This window comes from Plectropomus leopardus, chromosome 11 (assembly GCF_008729295.1).
Source record: "Plectropomus leopardus isolate mb chromosome 11, YSFRI_Pleo_2.0, whole genome shotgun sequence".
In the NCBI taxonomy this organism is placed as follows: domain Eukaryota; kingdom Metazoa; phylum Chordata; class Actinopteri; order Perciformes; family Serranidae; genus Plectropomus; species Plectropomus leopardus.
Window position 1 is genome coordinate 9797003 of NC_056473.1, and position 17769 is coordinate 9814771.

Here is a 17769-nt window from a genome sequence, read left to right on the forward strand (position 1 = left end):
TTATAATCCTGCGACTCCATAAACCTGACATTTCATCAAAACATGCCAGCCATTTAGTTGCGAGACGTCCTCCCCCAGCTTTGCTTTCTATAAAACATTTCCAGTGTTTGAATTAAGATTCGAGGATGAATTTGGTGCAAAGAAACCGTGAATGAGAGTTCAGCCCTGCGAGCGCCAGGCTATCATCAGTAATCTTGTCCTTTTGTTCTCTTTGACGTTGGTGCCATCGACCAGACCTGCTTGCTGTCTGTCCAAAAGGCACTCTTGATTTTTACCGGTCCGCTCTCTTGTCAAGTCCTTTGTGGTGGTTGACATTTGTGATGGGACACTAATTACTCTATTTGCCTCAGGAAGAAGTGTTAAAAACAGCAGCCTCAGGCACAATATACCCACGATAACATTTTATGCCGTGACATCTTTTTTCTTCAGCAGGAAAGCTAGAATTTGAAGGACCCTCTAGTTTAGGTTTTTACTTCCTCCTTCCATTTGCCTCCTCCTTACCCTTGCCTCTTTCCTCCATTCATTCTTTCTTTCCTTTCTTCCTTGACACCCTACCTGACCTACCTCCTAGTTAATGACTAACAGGCAGATCAGTGGCCAGCTGCAGGGGTCTTGACTGACCTTTCTAACACTCACAGTTTATTATTTGCACTGTCAAAGCTCCACGTGCCACCGTCTGACCTCTGCTCTCATTCCTAAACCAGCGACCGTGCGACAACCTCACAGACAAAGAGCCGGTAGGAGAGAGGAGAGATGGGGAAGTCAGACGAGACGCCTTTGTTGTGATCACGAGTGTGTCTGGCATTATGTAAATAGTGCTTATCCTGTGGTAATTGCCTCTGCTGCTAGGATGAGCATATTAAACGTGAAAGAAACAATTTACCGCTTTCAGAGTCTCCCCAGGCCACCGTGAATAAGACCAGTCCTGGCATTCAGCAGTGTTGCTAGTGCCATCTGCTACCTGTGTCTTCTTATCTGCACCCTGAAACTTCACGGGAAAATGTTGATAATAAAAGATAAATCTGGTTTAAAACTTGTTGAAACTGGGGTCTTATTTTTCTGATTTATTTTGCCATTATTTGTCCTAGTAATAAAAAAATTGTAATCAAGTTGATTACTGAGATCTGGGATTGCTGCAAACGGGGCTGAACAGCCAAGGAGAACAGTGCAAATACTACCTAAACTGTCCATAGTCCATAACAGATTACAGACCAACTTCCTGATTCAACTTGGACCTGCTGTTCTATATGCACCATGGTGGTATGCACACAGTTTTCCTGTCTTATGAGGGATTATAACTGATATGTCAGGTGCTGCCTCTTTATGTTATACCTCAAAATAAAATAGTCCAAGAAGTAATTGCAGGAGACATTTTGGACTTTTTAACTTTCTTGCTGAGAGTTAGACAAAAGATTGATACCACAGTCATCTGTTTGTGAAGCTACTGCCAGCAGTTATTTAGCTTAGCTTGCCTGGCTCTGTTTCAAGCTAAGAAAAATCTGCCCACCAGCTTCTCTATTGCATACTAACATATTACATAGATATTTTCCATGTTACACAGAGATCAAATTAATTGAGTCCAAGTCAAGTCCAAGACTGGGTCCAGTTGAAAATTACTGAATAATGTTTAGAAAGGATGAATAACACAGGCATCTGTCAGTATCAGTCAGTCATAATAATTTGCCACCTTTTAAGATACATGTAAAATCAAGCTAACCGGTTGGACTGTACACAGATGCTGTATTGACTATTTCAGCCCGTTGCTGCAATATGTGTTTGCAACAATACACTGTTAGCTAAGCTAGCATGTTGTGTGCTTGTGTAAAGTACAGCAGCAGTGAATGAGAGAGTCCAGACAGAGTCAATATAAATAGCCTGAGACCAAGACAATGCCAAATCCAACAAGGTACAAGACTGAGACAAGTGCAGAACTTCAAGTGATCTTGAGACCGCTCTCAAGCAGTACAGCCCTGATATTGCGACTTATTTGTATAGTCTGTACACAACATGAAGTGCACATGTTCCTTGTCTGGGTGTAAAACAACAGACTGGCTGTGCTTAATCTTTAAAGGACAGATATGAGAGAGGTGTTGAGCTTTTCATCAAACTCTCAGCAAAAAAAACATGTTTCTCAAAATGGCTTATTTACAGTCCTGTCTTGTATACGTGGTAATGTTTCTTGCCCCATAAACTTTGTTGTTAATGCATTTCCAGCCCTTTCCCCTGATCTTAGCAATTACTCTGGTGCATAGGTGTCATATTAGGGGAGGGATGCAGGGGACATGTCTCCTTCAATTTTTACAACATGTGCATTTATACTCCCCTAAAGAAGACACAAAAGTAGCAGAGGAGTTTTATTTTGACAGAATTAAATGCATTTCCACCTTAAGCTGATGGATGAAGAACACATATCAGTGCTTAAAAATTCACCAGAATGCAGGAAATTAAGTGTTTGATTTTCAAAATTTCCTGAGGACCTCCAACCCTTTTTTAATGTGACCCACACCTTTGTTGAAAGTGTTGGAAACGAAACCTATGTCCTTCCTTTGGTGAGTATAACATTATCATTGCCGATTTAAATGATGGTCAAAACTAAAAATAAAACCCGTATTGTAGTAAACCAGAATGTTCCTTTAACATTGAGGGTTTTCTGTAAATTGTGAAATATTGTACACAGAAGACCACAGTAATGTGCTAGAGACAAGTAAAGTGGGAAAAGAGCAGTAGTGGCACTTTTGTATGTTTGGTGTGTATTTTGTGCCTTTTTAGTGTTGAAAATACTCCTGGTAGGCACCTTCATTTGTCGTTCCTCCTTTCTGCCTCACTCTCAGCACATTTCCAGTTGTTCCATGACAGTACCCACTTGATTTTCTTCAGTCAGCATATGGATGGCACCATTACTCCTTACAACATCTTTTCACGCCAGCCAGGCCATTTTGCTGATCTGCACTGCACATAGCATCATCCGACTACCCCCTGTCTCCCGCTCCTTTTCCGCACCCCCAAAGCAATTACCAGTTATCACCAAGGAGGAGGCTGTTCATCCATTAGTTATTCATCCACCCAAGTGCCGCTTTTACTGTAATTCGATTTTCTCCCTCCATTTTACATTAAAACTCACTCCAAGATGGTAAGATCTTAAAAGTTAAGCACAGAGATTAACTGCGCATCTCTAAATCTCTTTAACAAATATACCCTGCATGTACCATTAACCTTGAACAAGCTGATTAACTTAGCACTCTGTTTCCCTTTCTAGTCCCAAATCATATTTAGAATCGCGCTGCAGAATTTCATAATCCAGCCAAAATACAATAGTACAATTATCTCGCACTCAGCTGTAATCTGTTAGTGATGAAGATGGAGTGTTGTATTGATCTGATTTCATGGGAAAGGGATCCTAAGCAGAACAGGAGGATGTTGTGGATATTATTACACAGCGCATCTCACAAAAAGAGCCAAATACAATATGAAATGTGATGAAATGTTTACCCAACAATCTCTCATGTGTAGCATTTGAGCACCGCTTTATGCATGTGGGTCTTGCCTTTATCCACCTTGACTCTGTACTAGTGCTGGGCATAGATTAATTTTTTTAATCTAGATTAATCTCACTGCAATCCTGTAGTTAATCTAGATTAATCTAGATTAAAATTATAGATTTGAATTTTGCCAAAGACATTCAAAATAATATCTATCTATCTAAATGATGAAAATGCATCACAAACTGCTTGAGAAAGCTGTTCTACTATAATATTTGGTAAAGAAAAATAATGTCCCATAAGATTTACTTTGGTGTTTAACTTTTTTTTATTTTGTCAAACACAGACATTTAGGAACACAGGTTCTGTCTCCATGTGGAAAAAGCTTTTTCCTGCTAACTGGAATGAACAGCAGAGGGCGCAGCCTCTGATAACATGACCCTAACTGAACTGTGGGCCTACATTGGAGGTCATGAAGAAGACCATTAACAGTCAGCAGCTTTGTGACACGGCTTGAGCCTAATCACTCCAGTCACTCAGGCAGACCAGCTTCCGCCTTGTTCACGCCCCCTCCGCGTAATTCAACCAGGTATACATCCGCGCTTAAACAACAAAGTGAAATTGGTGCCTTGCTCACTGTATAGACCCAACTTAGTGAATAGTTTATCGCGCGATAATTTCCTTATCGCGCGATAAGAATCCCGCGTTAACGCAGCACGTTAACGCCATTAACGGCCCAGCACTACTCTGTACACATTTGTGTGTGTGTGTTTTGGTCATGCTGTGGGTTTTAATAGGGCTGAAGAAGCTGTTGCCAGTCTAAGCACCATAAATGGTGACTTAAAATCAGTGTTACTTGAAAAAATGCAATTACTGATTACATATTACCCAACAGCAAAAGTAATTTGTTACATAACTCGATACATTTTATTAATCAAAACCAGCAGCTAATTCCCAAACATCTCCCCACATCTTCAGCTCCTGAACCAAGCCAACATCACCCACTGGTTTGTGGGACACCATTTTGAAGCCTCTAGTTTGGCATTTTAGCCATAGACATCCTGGATTTTGGGAGCCAGAAGCTTACCTTTATAGCACTAGCCTCTAGCTTGGTCAGTGTGGTGCATTTGCAGCTATGGTTAACTGTGATCATGCTATATATTTTTTCTTGCTAAAAATAGGTTTAAAACCATTAATGCAAAATGTACTTTCATTAACTTGCACTAAAATAGCAGCAGCCACTGCTATGCCTATACTTTGTGAATCAGGGGTTACGCCATGGTTACATTATCTAACAAACATTGTAAATGTGGTAACAACTTGTCAGTGCACAGCAACCACCTGTAATGCAAAGCATCTATGCCCTTAATTATGCATAACTTAAATAAAATATTATGTAATATATGTAATAAAATGTAAATGGGTGAGTTCACCCACCCTTATAAAAGTTCACCACCCGTACAGTTGTCGTGAATGTTTAATCAAGCCATACAGACTAAAACATTTTCTTTTTTTTCTTTAAGCATGTGTATTTCAGCTGTTAAGTTGGGCATTTTAACATGGGGATCTATGGGAACTGGCTCGCTCTTGGAGCCAGCCTTAAGTGGACATTTGAGGAATTGCAGTTTTTGGCCCATCTTCACATTGGCTACATTTTTAAGCTCCAAAGGTTGCTGCTTGCTGCAGTGTCATTTGTCCCAGGAATGAATGCCAATTGTTCCTTTCCCTGCAAAGACGAAAGCTTGTAGTAAGTGGGGGTTAGTGGGATCTTTTGTGCAGTAGGAAAGGGGATTTATTTGGATTAGTAATGTGATTACTGCATTTCAAATTCTAATCCTTTAAAATACTTGTCACCAAAAAAGTAATGACGTTACTTTAAAACATTATAGAGTGATGTGATACTGTGCAAAATAAAACAGATAAGGAGAAGTGTAAAGGAGAAAGTGGAGGCAATGGCGTTGGCAGTAGATGATGACATTAGGTTTGGAGCTTAGAGTTTTCTCCACCTACTCTGCAGCTCAACACTTTTGACATTGAGTGTTAGGAGAGGTCATACTCAGATCTCTTCTCTCTTTGTCCTTTTATAATAGTTGTCCTTGCGCTGAGTGATTACAGCACGAGATTGGATAATAAACGTATGTAAAAAGGAGGACCATGAATTTTAGAGCGGACTGAATGAGCTGATACACTTTGAATGAGTTGCGCAGTAAAGGGAGTACTCCACACAAGATTGGTGCTCAGAGAAGAAAATTGGCAGAATTCATCAAATGTTCTGCGGGCATAAAACCTCAGCAGCAGTGTGTAGAGCCTTTAATGTGAAAAATAACCCAGGGGCCTTGTGTAGTGTGTTTTATGTGGTTGCAGGGGTTAAAGGAGGCCTGTACATTGGTTCATGTAGAGATGTTGGGGAGGGATTGTCAGATTTCCCCAGTGGCATGCTCTCTCTCTGTCTCTCTCTCTCTCATGTCATTGGAGCATTGCTTGAGTCGCTCAGACAGTAGCGCTGACAGTCAGGGAGTGATTTATGCAGTCATAAGGGGTGTACTGTACCAGGCCTTGGCCTGTATTTTACTCTGACACTTATTATTGAAATGAGACATTTGGGCACAAAGAGGAACCCAAGCCGTTCTCTCACCGAACGGATGAGGTAGAAGTCACGCTCGTATCCAAACTCAGCCTTGCAGCATTTGAAGTTACATGAGGGAGTATTTAATTCCATCTCTCCACTGAATGTTCCCGTTCTCACTTGTACATAGTCTTTTTATGTTGGAAAATGCAAATTGAGTTTCACAGGTTGAAAGATGGAATTGCAACACATTGATGTTGAGCTGCAGTGTAGCGGCTGCTCTTCAGGTGCTTGGAGCTGCAGAGGAGGCATTCTGCAGCAGTCAGTCGGCAGCAGTCTCACCGTGCTCCGCTCTTTAGTATTGTATAGACTCCGTTGGGAAAATCAACAAACAGTAGAGTAGCAAAGTGAGAGGAGTTTTTTTCAGGCTCCTGGAAGTGTAAGTCCAGTTTATTTTCTACATTGACAATGTTACATGAGTGGCAGTTGGAGCATTTCTGAAGCTTTTTTTGGCATAAATTATCAAAAGATGAGCCACTGCTTTAAAAAAAAATCTAGTTTTGTGATTAAAGCCAGTGCTGCAGGCCTGGATACGTAAACACTTAGAAGGGAAGTCAACTACAACTTCCAAGGGGTGCTCCGGTGGCCAAGGGGTTTAGGGCACCCACCATGAACTGCAACATCCCTAGTTTGAGTCCAGCCAGAGACCTTTGTTGCATAGCGTTCCCCCATCTCTTTCTCCCCTTATGTGCTGCCATCACTCTACTGTTGTCTCACTGATAAAGGCGTGGAAGGCACTCCAAAAAACTGACTTCCAAGGAGCATTTTGGCAGAAATATCCAATCAGAAATGCTAAATCCTGCCCCTGTGGCTACTTTGTTAGAATCCTATCAAAAGAAAAAGTTCCACAATTTTGGGAATAATATCATTTGCTTTTTTTTGCCAAGACTTTGATGAGAATATGATAACACTCTGTCTGAACACTCTAATTATGAAGCTACAGCCAGCAGTCGGCTAGCTTAGCCTAGCATTAAGACTGGAAATGGCAAACATGGCAAACATGTCCAAAAGTAATAAAATCCAACAACCAACATATTCAGTGTTCACTTATTAGCATTATATATCTTGTTTAATCTGCACACAAATAAGAAGTGTGAAAACAACAAGGTTTTCTATTGTACTGGAGACTTTCGTGCTTCTATGTTGAGAAACATTGATAATAGAATTAAAAGTTCAACTTTGAAATGGGTGTCTACAATGGAGAAAAATACTGCTTTACCCGTGACTTTCCAACTCTGTCACCAGGCTTATCCGCTAAATAGCTGTGGTTACATGAACAATATTTCTTCATTTCGATTAAAATTGTACTGATTAGAGATTCCATTGCAAAGTGGTTCTGCTCTCTGCGGAGCATCTAATTTTCCAGAAATATAACAGAAATAGACTTTTTTTCCCCCAAATTTATTGAGAAAATGTTATCAGTTCAATCATTCATATAAGACAATTGAGGAGTATGTCATGTAAGTGTAACCTAGGTTGTTTTTTGTAGCTGCAAATTACAAATGCCCCCTAAACAAAATCTGTAGTCAGGTTGCAGCGGTATACCAATTTCAGAGTAAAACGTAGTATGACAATATGACACCTATCAAACCATGTACATTTGGTATGGAAAAACAATCACTGTAACTTCTGATAATAATAACAGTTGTGTAAAACTGTATACGGTCATACTGAGACACCAGAAAATTTTGAGATGGATAGTGTACCGTAAATATTTTATATCAATGCAACCCTTACCAGTTGATGGTACAATCAACAGATGTGCCCTAAGTGTCTTATATGCAGGCTACTGGTAATGATAGCTGACAGTATGTTCCGATTGAGGTGGTGACATGAGGCATTTTTATTCTGATTGGTCTATTCTGATAACAAGTGGAATATTAGGGTCCATGCAAACACACCTAATGTCTAGCCATGTCTCATCCACAGTGGCTTGACCTATCCACACTTTAGGAGTTCTATCATATTTTGTCGGTTGTGATGGTTGCCCAGTAGCAGTGCTCCCTCTAGTTGCCATGCTTCCTTTGCCTTTCCTCTAATGTACCTCTGGTACTGTCACCACTCCTCATCCTCCTCCAGCTCTTTCATCTGAGGCCTCCACAGCACTGACAGGACCTTAATGCTGACAGGTTATGTTGCTTTTCCCTCAAAAGATGAGGAGCTAGAACAGGCGTGTAATAGACGGCTGTAAGTGCTACACTCCCGAGGCTGGACGACCTACATGTTACACTTTCTCCATCTGCCTGCATACACTTAACACCCCACAGGCTGCCACTCAAACCAGCAGGTGACAGCACACTGGAGATATGGACTGTGTGGAACAGAGGCTCACTGCATGTACAGATGTTAAGCACAACATCCAAGGTTACAGGCGCTGGTTAAATAGCCTTTGATGATCTTTCTTCTGCCACTGGATGCCTTGTTTACTTGCCTGCTTGGCTGAAGTAGAAAGAATGACCTTCATATCATTTAGAGGATTCCCAGTTTATAGCCAGGATACGAGTGAAGATGCACACTTTCTCCTTGTGCACAGCATACACTCCATAAAATTAAAAACAAAAACATTTCATTAAGATTCAAAGTGCTACATGCAGGCCATAAAGCAATGTATGCAGTTAATTCAAAGGCATAAAAAAGCTAATGGACTATTAGAGTCTACTGCCTGGGGCTGCCTTTTCTCCTCGCAGAAGAAGTACATCAATCACTTGTATCAGTAATCCCCTGCAAGCTGCCGGCAGTGTCTGCGCCTCCTGCCATAGAAATGGTCCCTCAGCAGAGGCAGCATCAGATGTGGCTGAAGTTGACATCTTAACAGATAAACTGGCCCCACTTTACTACCACTGTCACTACATTCTGCCCTCGGTCTTTGGAGATATTGATGGGAGGCAGCAGTCAATGAGACAAAAGCACTGACAGAGGAGACGCCCGAGGAGGCGAGCTAAGCTGCTACGTGTTTGTTCTTCCTCGCTTGTCCTCATACCTGGAGGATGCGTGATAAGATGGGACACAGATGAAAGAACCTTCAGGATTGTGCTTTGCTATAGGCGACTATAGGCTCATAGTTGTAAAAACAGCAACTTCTGGTGAAGTTTTTTTTAAAGTAAGTCTGTTTGTTTGTGCATAACAGCTCAGAACAGCTTAAAGTGATGTGTGATATTTACTGAAGCGGAGACTTAATGCACTCAGCTGCGCCACAAGTACACAATTTTTGAATGTCTTTGTCAATAAGGGACTGTGCCACAGCGAAAAAAGAAAGAATAGAAAAGAGTTTTCATCCTTTCGCTACACTCCACTAAGCTGGTTTACTGCATTTGTTGTGGGAAAGGCTGGTGGTCGTCTCAGGGGCTTTGAATGAAAACACATTTCTCTTCTGGCTACAGCTGCTACATATCCATGAGCAAACAGCCAGCAGATGTGTTTTGGTCCAGCTACTCCATCCCGCCGCTTCCGTTCGTTCCAACTTTCCAACTTTTACCTGATCATCTCCTGGCCCAGTTGCACAGTGAATGATCTCTCATGAATAATCACCCTTTGTTGTGTTCCAGACCAATAAGATGATTCATGTTGACTCTGTGCATATGGAGCCGTTTTGGCCTTGAAGAGCTTGCAGAGCTGCATTGGACTTGATAAACGCTACAGCTGCTAAATAATTTCTTGCAAACAGACTTTGTTTACCAGCATGTGTTTATAAATGAATATTTATTTGCATATTTTGCATGCACACTTGAAGAGGATGATTTATGCCACATCAAAATATGTGTGAAGAAACTTTAAGAGGCCACAGCTTGTGCTGAGCGTAAGGCACTGAATGAAGAAAGCAGTGGTGTTTAAATTTGATAACATTATGGCTATTTAAGAAGAAAGACAATTACAAAAATTATTCCAATTAAAGGTCCAATGTGTAGGATTTCAAGAGATATATTAGTAGAAATGGAATATAATAGATTTATGTTTTCTTTAGTGTAAAATCGTCTAAAAATAAGAATAGATGTAAGACAACAACAGCAAGTTAACTATACTATGCTATGCTACGCTATGCTATGCTATGCTATGCTATGCTATGCTATGCTATACTAAACTATACTATACTATACTATACTATACTATACTACATGGTGCTCCTAATGAATGGTCCATCAGTTTGTGGTGGCTGATGTTTTAATTGTGGCAGGCCGCCACCAGTAAATGAGTATACATCTACCGTGGGTCCTTGTCCATGAATTATGCCATATTGAACTGGCATGTTTCTACAGTATCCCAGAACGAACGAACCACATTGGCTCTGGACAGGGTCATTACTGTTTTTGCATTGGCTACCGTAGCTAGCAGCCACACTGTGACAAGCCAAACGGTGTTTGAAAAACTTAATTTTGGCATTAAACTGCTTCATTCAGTGTTTTTACCAGTTTGAATCCCCGTGTATGTTTGTTTTGGAGAGTAAAAGACCTCTGTAGATAATTTGTCTCCGGGTAAAAACCTCATTAAGGAATCTTAAATGGGAGTTTATGCTTCAGTTGGTTTCAGTTGGTTGCGATCAATCCTTACCACTAGATGCCTCTAAAATCTACACACTGTTCCTTTAAAATTCCACCATATAGTCACCTTCAGCATCTCAGGCATGTTAATTGATAACGCACTTTTGCAGAGCTTTCCCAAGACATCCCAAGGACTGGGCTAAAGGCAGATCCTCAGTTTAAGCATATCTGAGGATATCCAGGAAGCTGCAGCCGGGCTTACAGAAACCCTTCCCATCTGTCAGATAGGACTGCAGATCCACACAACTAACTGAGACAGTGTGTTTAGCTGGAAAGACATCAGCCAAAGGGACACCACAGGGATGGCAAAGTCCCTCATGCGAGAGAGTTAAGGCTACTTAATATTCTTGTGTTGATTGGGGATTAATTGTTCCATCTGGCTCTCATGAAAACCAGTGAAGAGAATGAAAAAAACAACACTCCCTCCTCTTTTTTTCTGACATGTTTCCTCTTGTTTCATTATGGTCATGGAGTATGGCTAGCAAGTGCTGGAGCTTGGAGGAGGAGCCTGGGTCTGACAGGCTGAACCAAAGGGAGAGCTGGGAAATTTGATCATTTTTCTCCGGGACTGTCATTCGCCATAGGCTGCCTCATTTGTCTGCTCCAACTCCTTTGTTTCCACAAGGCTCCCTGTTCCAGGATTAGCCTGCGGAGCGAGACACAAGCAAGAAAAAATGAGAAAAAGACATTCAAAGGAACTATATAAGCTAATTATTATAGTGCCCCATGTTTCTTTAATTCAGTACTTAACTCAAATGTACATGCTGCAGTATTTAAAACCTGCTGACTGGCCGAAAAATCAGAATGAAAGCAGGTTTGGAGTGTGAGTGAAGGGGGATGAGGGATGCTGCCTGCACAACGGCACTTTTATTTTTCCTACAAATTGCCCTGCAGTTCCACAGGAGTGGTGTTGACCCACTTTATCTCCCACTCAGGTGATTAATGCCACATCGCTACAAACAAAGGTCACGTCAGGAGGCAGGGGAGCAGGCCAGAGCACAACAAGAGCTAAGGGAGGTGTATGTATGGCTACTGTTAGGGCTGAGAAAGAATAACTTGTTTGGTGTTTTGTAGGGCATCACTCAGTCTCTAGAGATGCACACTGAGCAGTGAAACACACACACACACACACACACACACACACACACACACACACACACACACACACGCACACACACACACACTCACTTCAAAGCAATGTGTGAATATGGGAATGGAGCAGGAATGAAAGTAACATACAATTATTGTATTATAACCATTATTACATTGTAAATATTTTTTATGTATTCCGACAGCGAGTAATAATCTTAGCTATACGGAAGAGCTAAATTAAATGAATAAATTAAGGAGGGTATCCCCTGATTATTCACATTAAGATCAGCTTACCTAAGAGCTGTGTAATGCCTTCTGAGGTGCGTTCAGAGCTTTGTAAAGTTGATAAATACTTGTAGAATTGCTGTGCCAAATTGTTGAAGGAAGTTAAGACACCAGCTGTATGACAAAAAGACCTAGATGAATAGAGTTTGTATATGTGTTTGTGTAAGTGTGTTAGTGCGTGTGTGACCCAACATGGCATTAGAGGCCCATTTTGGTATATTGCAGCTGTTTTTGCTTTCATCTGTTCACACATAATAGTGGTTACTCACTTTGGGGTTGGGCCTCCCTTTAAAGGGTTGGCAAAATCAATCCAGAGGGTCAAGAAATGATTAATTTGTGCTAATTTTCTTAGCTTTTCCTTACAATGTTTGGTCTTATTTATACTGGATAGTTTAACCTTTTTCTAGTTGCTAAAAATTGATTACATTTCAACAATTGTGAACAATCTCCTCTAAAAAAGGTTTTCATGCTTGGATAGGTTGGAAAAATAGGTTTACCAATAAAAGGTAAATGCAACTTAGTGCAAAGGAAACAGTTTCAATGACTAAATGATGGGGTACCGCCATGATAAGCTGTTATTGTAAATGCCACTGCAAACTCTCTTTGTCGTCTATGCACACAGAGCTGTTACCACAACTCATCCAGGAGCACATAGCCGTCATAGTAGTTGTTAAAAACGTAAAAAATTAGTCACCTAATGCTAGTGAATGGAGAGGCACATACATCTGCATTTTCTTTGGCTGATTATCTGAAAATCCAATCAGACTATACACTATGTTTGGATAGAAACCTTACTGTAGGCATGTTTACAAGAGACACAAGTAGTTTTTGATAAAGAGTAAAATAAGTGGGGACTATTTTGATAATGAGTCAATTTTTAAGTGAATATATTGAAAAAGATGCTTCACATTCTCAGGTTTCAGCTGCTCGAATGGAATGATTTGCTCCCTCTTTTTGTCACATACAGTATAATTGGCTGATTATCTTCATGTTTTGTTTGAGTCCATGTTTCTTGGTTGAGGTAGCTTGGGAAATGTGGAAAAAAGATGATGATGAAAAACCTCACAGCAACACACTGGCAGTGGTTTTTCCACAATGCTCTTCATTTATTGCTAACATACACATTGACTATACCAAGCCTGGCTCTACAGCTACTGTCTTATCACACGTAACCAAACATCATGCTTGAGCTGAGAGGCAAAATGAAATAGGAGCCCAGCAACAGGCATAAATCCACAACACGAAGCACTGTCTGATGACGTCATCTCTCTTGTATCTAGGAAACGCAGCTATGTCATCTATGTACATTTCACATTTCCACTGCTATACGACGTCACCCTGGAATCTGGGAAGTTGTGATGTATCATTTTTTCTCTATTATCTATAACATTTCATAGCCCAAACCATTAATCAATTAGTGTAATAAGAGTCAAAACAGTTGATGTTGACCTGCTAAGACACAAACTGACTGACTGTTCATCTGTATCTCAGAGGGGGGGCATATCAAGAGAAACATAAAATGCAGACAGAAATATTTATTATAAAAAAGTAAAACATCCACACTGAGCCTGGCTTTACAGAGCTTTTATGCTGTCACGTTCTATCAATACTTCAGTGCTGCTTCAAACATGTCTAGTCATTTCTGAAAATATACTGTGTCAAATTCAGCGAGATGTGTCATATAACATGCACAAGTGGAGACTTTGTGGTGGAATATCTGCGGCTGAAAATATCAGCTCTCTCTGTACAAGTTCCCTGGTGGCTTCTGCATCTTTAATTTTCATTTAGAGTCACCACAAACACAAACTTGACCGCTCATGAATTGCAGTCATTTTGTTAGAGTCTGAAGAAGGTCTTTTTATTTCTAGCACTGCGTTGTATTTTAAAGAGAGTTTGTGATGCAAGCTTTGAAAAGCTGCTATGTTTGAGTTTCCTGGCCTTGCCGTATTTTTTCTACAGCTGACACTTTCTTTTACTTTTCTAGTTATCATTTAAATTCATTCCATTTTGCCGTGTGAGCAAAATGCTTCACTCCAAAACCATATTTAAATACAAAAGCAAGTGTAATTATGCTGTGTCTACCTTTTTTCTTTCTTTCTGCGGTTATCTAAATTATAATCTCCGGTTTCAGCGTTTATACCAAAGCACATTCTCTAAGGTATTCCACAGCCATGGTTTCACTTCCAGAGAAATTACTGGTGTTAAATGAAGCAATGATTTTCTTTATATGTGCCAGCTGCAGCGCAAATGGTTTTCAATCTGCCAGAAAATCCAGTTCATTTTGTGAAGATGTGGTTGAAGATGGACTGAGTGAACAGGGGCCATTTGGGCTTTGATCTAACATTCAGATAATGTTGCATCAAAATGTGCTTTTCAGTGTATGTTTTCCAATATTATCTTCATAAAGATTTCCTTTTGATCATCTGTTGAGGAGACTTTCAGGGAATAATGTAAATTTCTATCTGAACGCATTCACCCTGAACACAACTGTAGAGCTGTAATGTGGAGAAATGGCCCTGAGGGCACAATGTTGTCTTTATACATTATGCTGCATGTTCACACTCTGTAGAGGTGGTTTTGTTCAGATCTGATGCGAAAGTTTTCAACAAAAGCTTGAGACAAACTTTCCAGGAAAAGGTTCCTATACACATCATCAAATAAACATTAAATACTAAATACTTAACCTGCATAATGACTGTTTGTTTATCATTTGTCTCCTTAAATTCATGAAGAAAACTTAGTCTCACATGCCTCCACAGTGAATGGAGAATCCTAAAAGAGGCTAACATTCTTCCTTAATTGTAAGTAAACGTGCCCATGTTTAAAAACAGCAAATCTATGTCAAAATACCCATTTACAAGCACAACTTGTGCAGCACAATCCAAGTCTCATTTATCCATTCATATGGTCAGTACTTCCCAAACACATTTTCTCCAAAAAGTCACAATATAAAAACACTTATACCTTTGATTAGCCAGGCATGCTAGTTGTCCTCACATGATATTTGTCTTGAGTTTTTAAATATTTGTGAAAATGCACGTGTTCAGGAAGTACTGAGCATATGACTGGATAAATGAGATTTGGATTATACTGCAGTTGTGTGAGAGTTTGTAAACAGATGTTTTGATATACCGGTAGTTTTGCTGTTGTTAATGTTCCCCAATAACTTCAATTCATGAAGACTCTCCGTTCTCTGTGAATTACCATACTGTACCAGCTGTTGTGTTTTCTGCCTTTACCCACGTCGTCATATATCCACATTACTGATGGTTATTTATCATCAATAGTCAACCCTACAATATTGTTGCATGTATTGATATAGAGGTATTTGGGCTTTTTTCATATCACACAGCCCAAGACTCCATTCTATTGAAGTTTTGTACACATTTCCCAGATCTGCTTCTTTTACTTAGTATAAAGAGCACGATAAGAGCAAGAATAAAAGCAATATTAGGTGTATCTGGCCCTCCATCAGGGCTTTTTTGCTGGCTTTTAGTCTAAAGTCACTTTGCCAGAAAACTCTGGTTCTTTGGCTCTGCATACAGAGATTTAGTTGAACCAGTAAGTCAATCTCAAAAAGTTGTTTCTATAGCAACAGTCAACAAAAAAAAAAAATAAAAAAAGAACTCAAAAACATTTCCATATCAGACACAATATATATTGTGAGTATTTCTCCCTGTCCTCCTCAGGTGAATGGGAAGGAGTTGTCTAAGTCCAGCCATGAGGAGACTGTGGAGGCCTTTCGTGCTGCCAAGGACCCCGTCGTGGTGCAGGTCATCCGGCGGACCCCCAGCGGCCGCCCCCATGGCCTCCCTCAGGAAATCCATGTGGTGGATGTGTGCACTCAGACCGACATCACCTTTGAACACATCATGGCGCTGGCAAAGCTCCGGCCCTCAACCCCTCCTGTGCCTGACGTCTGTCCCTTCCTGCTCTCTGACAGGTAGAACAACAGGAAATAGTCATTTTAAAACATATTTTCAACTATGCTCACTATTCTAAGGCCATGTAAATGAGCATCTGTGATTCAGAACAGGAAATGCAGTTTGAAGGAGGTTGTTGATTTGATATAATTTAATATATTTGTACTTCATTTGATATAATTACAAAGCATTTTGCTTTAGCAACACAAGAGTTTGTTGTCGCGTCCTTGTTTTGACTTTGGCTGGGACTGATAGTAATTAAGACGGGAGAAAAAAAGTAGTGTGGAATGTTATTGAGCCATGAAGCAGAAATACCAGTGTTTGTGGGATTAGCATTACAAGAATGCAAGGCGCCTGTAAAATATAAATGAATTGTCTAACCATCTGCATAGTCTGACAAATATAGATTTGCTTGATAAATGAGCTTCTCTATGTCCTTCACGTCTTCTTGTCACCAATGGAACACAGTAAATGTAAAAAAGAGAAATAAAGGACAGGGCTAAGTGGTCCTAATTAATCATTAATATAGACTGTATGTGTGAGGTGTGCTCAGCATGTTGATTTAAATGTATCACTTGGATGGAAGTATGAAAAAGTTGAGAGTAAATATCATAAGCTGTTTAAGACCTCTAAAAATGTAGTCATGTATGATAGTCTCAAGTGACTTTATGATCAGTTTGACTCTGGTTTCCCTGGTCACTACATAGCACTTGCAGTCTGTCCTTTTACAATTTTAACCCTTTCTATAATTTTTACTTGGCCCCTCTCTGTGTTAATAAATATGCACAAAAATATAACTCAGCTGTAAAAGTAAATATGGTTTTTGGTTTTACGTTTCTTTAGTCCGAATAACATTGTTTCTAATAACTTCCAAATAGAAAACACCTACGTCACGTACATAAAATGAAACAGTGCTGAGCAAATACTTCAATTGGTCAGTTTATAGCTTCCTAAAAAAAGTCGCACAAAAAAAAAGCAACATCAGTTTAATTGTATTTAATATGTTTTTATTGCTTTAGCTTGTTCTTAGACAGCCCTTTTTGACAGTGAATTAAAGCTGTTATCTGAAAGTCGCCAGACTCCATTGACAAAATCGTGATTTTATTAAGCAGAATACAGGAGATGCTGGTCCACCGCTGCCCTGATTGGTTTGAGGTAGTGGTTCCCAGCCTTCTTTTCTTAAGGGGCCTCTTTACTTTCAGTGAGTAAACTGATATCCCCTCATTAAGTGAAATATTTTACAGATATTTCATATTATAATTATTGCATAACAAAAACAAAGAGTAAAGAACAACAGGTAAACGGTAAAGTGAACTAAAACAGCACAATAACTGCAGGAAGTTTGTGTAAAATGAGCAATGTGGATGAATTATTCCCTGTAAATATTTCATCCCAGATGAGTCTTCCTGATAATTTTACGAACTTTTTATATAATTCTCTGTTAGCTTTTTTTTTTAATGATCAGACATAGTCTATAGTTTTCTTTTTCAACAAATGCAATGTTTTCTTCTCCATGACTCCATAACTGTATACTTTTTAGTGCAGGATGGGGTTGTTTAGCAGGGAGCGAGGGCTCTGTGAATACAGCTTGTGTTCAGATCTTCACCCTGAGATTTTTTCGAGTGAATAATAATTAATAGTAATGAATAATAATCTGAACTTTAAAAATCACAATTTTATGTATTTATTTGATTTCTTCACAAAGTTTTCTTATAACTCCTAAAATCAAGAGGGCCTCACAACCTTCCCGGGACATTTTGGTGACCGCCAGTGGGGGTCGAAACCCTCAGGTTGGGAGCCAGTGGTTTAAGGTACAGGTAATGCAGAGA

General features: G+C 39.8%; 1 protein-coding gene across 2 annotated transcripts in view; it reads left to right on the forward strand.

Moving 5' to 3' along the window:
- The window catches only part of LOC121950257 (PDZ domain-containing RING finger protein 4-like), a 200498-nt gene that overhangs the window by 114422 nt on the left and 68307 nt on the right, over positions 1–17769 (forward strand). For both annotated transcript variants that reach the window (XM_042496201.1, XM_042496202.1), the window contains one exon: positions 15707–15960. In XM_042496201.1, coding sequence (XP_042352135.1) covers positions 15707–15960 — 254 coding nt within the window. The remainder of the gene's footprint in view (positions 1–15706; positions 15961–17769) is intronic.